Below are 4,886 nucleotides of genomic sequence, written 5' to 3' on the forward strand. Positions count from 1 at the left end.
TCAAAATGTCCCAAAACCTTACTTTTAACGTTAGAGATAGTTAATTAGTCAAAAAAGCACACATGTGTACCCGCACGTGTGGAAAATTTACATTTATGTCCTTCGCGACTAGATTCAACGAATCTGCGACAATGTGACACGCATGAGTCATGGAATTTTACCATCTTAGCCCTCAAATATTGAAAAATTCCCATCTTGTCCAAAATGATTAGATGGTGACACGTGTCCGAGGATATGAAACGGACGGTGACAGATCCCGACCGTTGAAAATAACGATCATTTTTTCACCAGAAGTACTCTTATATATGGTGGTGATCCAAAACATATTTATAGTATATTGTTAGTGTTTCTTCATCAACTTTAGTGGCTGCTAGCTCAAGCATTAAATTGATAAGTTCAATTTCCATAATAAAGAAGCATCATTAGAATATGTAGCATAGTAATGATTTTAATTTATAGTTAATCAAAATGCAGGAATGTGAAATGTGTAGCGAAAAATATCATGAATCCATGGATTGTCCTTGGATTTACTCACGATGTAAACTAGTTCCTTGTAATGGAATTCGAAAGCTTCTAAAGGTTAAAGATGGTGTCAATTCAGGGAAGAAATTCCTTTCTTGTTCTAATCCAATGTGTTCATATTTTGAATGGTTTGATGGAGCTACTGATGTAGTTAAATCCATGGCACCTCAGTACAAGGGAGGTTGTGATGCTTGTGCTGGTGATCACAGATTTGCTGACTGTCCTTGGTCACAGACTCCTTGTATCAACCCCAAATGCCATTCAACTAAGGTGAGGATGTTAAACATAGCTCAGATATCATGGCATTATGGTATTGGGTACCTAAAATGCCAAAAGTGTGAAGATTTCCAATGGGTTTCTGATGCAATCTTTGTGGAAAAACAAAATCAACTGTACAATTCTGAAGATCAAATTTGTGCACAATTTAAAGATAAAGTGCTGAATTAGAAGTTAACCCATGTCAACAAAGTTAATATAACAGATTGAAAGTATTTCTCAATGTAATGTTAGTTTGCAGTTATGAGTATTTTAAATGAAATAACCTAGATTAACAAATAAAAGCATCACTGTCTCCATACTTTAAAAACCATAGATTCATAAATAAAATACTATCATGACTCTTAAAACATAAACTGACTACTAGTATGTCTTCCATTACAAACTTTCAATTGTTCAAAGAAATGCTAAAAGAAAAAAGGGAAAACAAGAACCAACATTTCTGATATTACTGATATTTAGAGTTAGGATTTCTAACCCTTTTTGATGGTGGTTCAAAAATGTTAATTGTTTGTCTAGAAATATTAAAAGTACCATGATAAGTCTGGTTAAAACAGGCAGATGAAGGTGTAGAAGAAGTAGATGGATGTGTTACCTTCCTTTTGGGTGCAGTGGAGGAGGATGGTGTAGTTGTCTTACCCTTTTTCTGGGAACCAGCTGAAGAAGTAGATGGTGTAGTAGCAGCTGCTTTTCCCTTTGACAATGGTGGTACCTCAGCTGATTTCTTTGATGCAGATGTTGATGCAGTATTTGGTGCAGACAAGGCCTTCCTCATCTTCTTTGTTGGTGCAGCAGTAATACAAAACTCATCCCCATTAACAGAACACTCCATTCTAACACCTTTCTTCTTGGGGTTAGACCCAACTGGAGGACCTTGACAGGTAAGGATGTTATGATCAAGACCTTTACAAACACTGCACTTTGCTACTCTTTTGCGCGGCTTGTTCTTCTCATACCAAGACTTCTTTCTTTTGACACAAGGTCTTCCCTTATCTCTCAATCTGTGTGGATGTATAATGTTGATACCAGTCTGCAAACAAAAGAAAGTTAGGGTTGGTATACTTTAAATGCACGGATCTAGAGAATAATGAAAAAAATAATGATACAATAAAGTAAAAGGACGAAATTAGATAACATTTTTCAATGAAAAGATTCTGAAAACAAAAATATCAGACAATGGAAAAAGTTAAAGCATTTGAGATCTAGACAAACATTATTTTCATACTCATCAATGTCTCCCAATGGGGTCATTGACCATGAGTAGGTGGTCCTATAGTAGTCCACAGTGTAGCATTTACTGCAGTACCTGCACATTATTGATGCAATGATCATCATTCATTTATTGCATAACCATATTTAGGTGTAAATCAGTATTCAATTTAAACAAGCAAACCACAACAACATTATTGATGTAAATTTACTTACTGGGCCCAATCAGGATTCAAAAGGAACAAGGCTTTTACAGCATGTAGACAAGCACTGTCTACATGTACAAGTTTGTTGTTCTACTTTTACCACAAAAACTTTTCCAGTAGCTTTATTGGTCACCTCATACACTTTCATCTCTTCAGAAGTATCACACTCATAGTTACCTCTAAGATTGGACATCACCTCAATGAGATCCTTTCCAGCAGGAACAATATCACCCATTTGCCAAGTTGAAGCAAGCTTTCTTCTTTTTGAAAACAACACCATCACCAAGTGTGTGTACATATAAACCATCTGAGTGAGAGGCTTGTTTCTGATCTTGAGGGACATGTTATTAAAACTTTCTGAAAAGTTGGAGTAGATGTGTTCACAAGCAACATCATGAGGAAACCATGTTCTCGCCCAAGACTTTGGCTCTGCATCAATCAAGTACTGGTATGCTTTGGGATCTATCCCTGCCATTTCTTGCATGGCCTTCTAGAAAATATGTAGAGTATCTAAGTTAAATCATTTAACTAAAAACATGACAATTCATTCATTACTATTGAAACATGCCAATTCATTCATTATATTGAAACATCATTCAGACATTACCTCCCAATGTTTATACTTGTATGCCTTGGAAGCCTTCCAAAGAAGGTATGTTAGTCTTGGATTCCTGAATCCCTTGGTCATGAAATTCAAGTAAAGATGCCTGAAAAAAAAATAACAAGCCAAACATTAACAGAGATGCAATTACAAATGTGTGAATAAGGAAATAAAAAGACAAAATGCATTTACCTTAGGCAGTATCTATGATTGGCCAAGGGAAACAACCTTTTAACTGATTCAAGTATGCCCTTCATTCTATCAGAAATAAAGGTAAGTCCATCCATATTTGGAATCTTTTTCCTCAATTCTTTCGACATCAGCAACCAGTTTTCTTCAGTTTCACTTGTAGTAAACATCACACAAATTGGATATACCCCATTCTGACCATCTATACCAGTGGCTGCAAGCATTGTACCACCTAGCTTACCATTTAGGTGAGCTCCATCTAAGCCAATTACCTTTCTACAACCATTCAAAAAACCTTTTATCTGTGCATCATACGCTAAAATGACAGACTCAAATGTGTTATCTTCACCCTCTTTGGTCCAACTGAAATGTCGTATGCTGTTTGGGTTCAAAGAAGTAGCAGTTGTGACCAGTTGTGGTGCTTTTGTGTAAGCACTCTCAAAAGTTCCCTTTAACTCTGCTAAAACCAATGTCTGTGTACATAAACAAACTAAATATTAACATTTCACACATACAACAAGTTAAACTAACAAAAAAAAAACTTAAACAAGCATTAGAAACATACTCTTGCATCATTGGCAACCCAATATGGTATGTCAATTTTCAACTTGGGACTAATGATCTTCTTGGCTATATGCTCTGCCTTGTCCACTGGTGAACCCATGATAGACACATTTTTGTGTACGATTTGTCCCGATTCTATATATTGTTAGGGCTCATTTTTGTACTTATTATGGTGTTTTATTTATTTGTAGGTATTTTTGGCTAATAAACATTTTTGGGAAAAATTGGCTCGAAAAGTTATCGGAAAGCACCCGAAGGACATTTGCTATTCGGACCCTCACTTTGGATAAGGGGTAACCTAATTACTTGCAGGCAGTTGCTAATCGCACCCTACTCTGGATAAGGGGAAACCATATTCAACATTCAAAAAAAGGATTTTGGCGGGAAAAAAGTGTAGTTAAAGAGCAGTTTTGGAAATCATGATTTGGAGGAGTTTGAGGTCGATTAAACCTCTGATTTTCATAGGATAGACTCCTTATGGGTCTAGGAATCTGATATGGGTGTTTAAATCGATTAGATTGGGTTCAATCGACGGATTTTTCTCACAACAAGAAAATATAGAAAGTCACGTGTGTGACCTCTTTTAGGGAATTTTAGAGTGATTAAAACGCTGTAAACCTTCCCAAAGATTTGTATCTATCTAAGGAAGAGTTTAGAATAAAAAGGAAAGCTTAGAAACGCGTAGAAATCATAAAACAAGAAATTGTCGCAACTTGGCCGTGAAGAGAAGGAAAGAGATTTTGGAAGATTTGGGAGAGATTCAATCGGTATTTTTGATGTAAATAGATGTCTTGGGTCATATAGAAGAGGTGTCGAGAGTTTGGGAACCTAAGGAGAGCCAGAAAAGAATAAATCAGATCTTTACCAAACTCTGTTTCTGCTGCTGCTGCTGTTGAAGAAGAAGAACAGCTGAAGAACATTGACCCTCGGTAGACAGTCGCAGAAAAGTGTCGTTGTTTAACAGCCGAAGAACATTAAGCTGTTCAGGGCAGTCTTATTCTAGGGTTTTAAAATCAGAGACAAAGTAACAGTTTTTCTGTAACAGTTCCATTGTAACAGCTGTTTTGCAACACCAGTGCACTATTGCAAACAGTCTGTGTTATTACTTTTCACTCTTTCAATCATCTTTTGAGCAATAAACACATATTTTGAGATCATGATTAATTATATTTAGTTCTTTTTATGAATTTTTGCATTAATTTAATAGTTTTATGATTTTTCTTAATTAGTTGTGAAGTCGTATGATGATGTATGCTTGGTCTAAGTGCTTTTGATGCATCATGCTAGTGATTTACGGTTAATCTTTTTAAAATCTACCC

The 4,886-nt window shown here is 35.8% G+C and overlaps 1 protein-coding gene across 1 annotated transcript; it reads right to left on the reverse strand.

Moving 5' to 3' along the window:
* Positions 1–1,246: 1,246 nt before the first annotated feature.
* LOC113326470 lies at positions 1,247–3,667 on the reverse strand. The gene is made up of 7 exons (XM_026574194.1): positions 3,569–3,667; positions 3,007–3,476; positions 2,821–2,920; positions 2,391–2,703; positions 2,224–2,281; positions 2,011–2,104; positions 1,247–1,828 (listed from the first exon to the last, which is right to left on the reverse strand). The coding sequence occupies exons 1-7, from the start codon at positions 3,665–3,667 to the stop codon at positions 1,247–1,249; spliced, it is 1,716 nt and encodes a 571-aa protein (XP_026429979.1).
* Between the last annotated feature and the right edge of the window lie 1,219 nt (positions 3,668–4,886).

The sequence above is a fragment of the Papaver somniferum genome, unplaced genomic scaffold (genome assembly GCF_003573695.1).
Source record: "Papaver somniferum cultivar HN1 unplaced genomic scaffold, ASM357369v1 unplaced-scaffold_10, whole genome shotgun sequence".
Classification (NCBI taxonomy): Eukaryota; Viridiplantae; Streptophyta; class Magnoliopsida; order Ranunculales; family Papaveraceae; genus Papaver; species Papaver somniferum.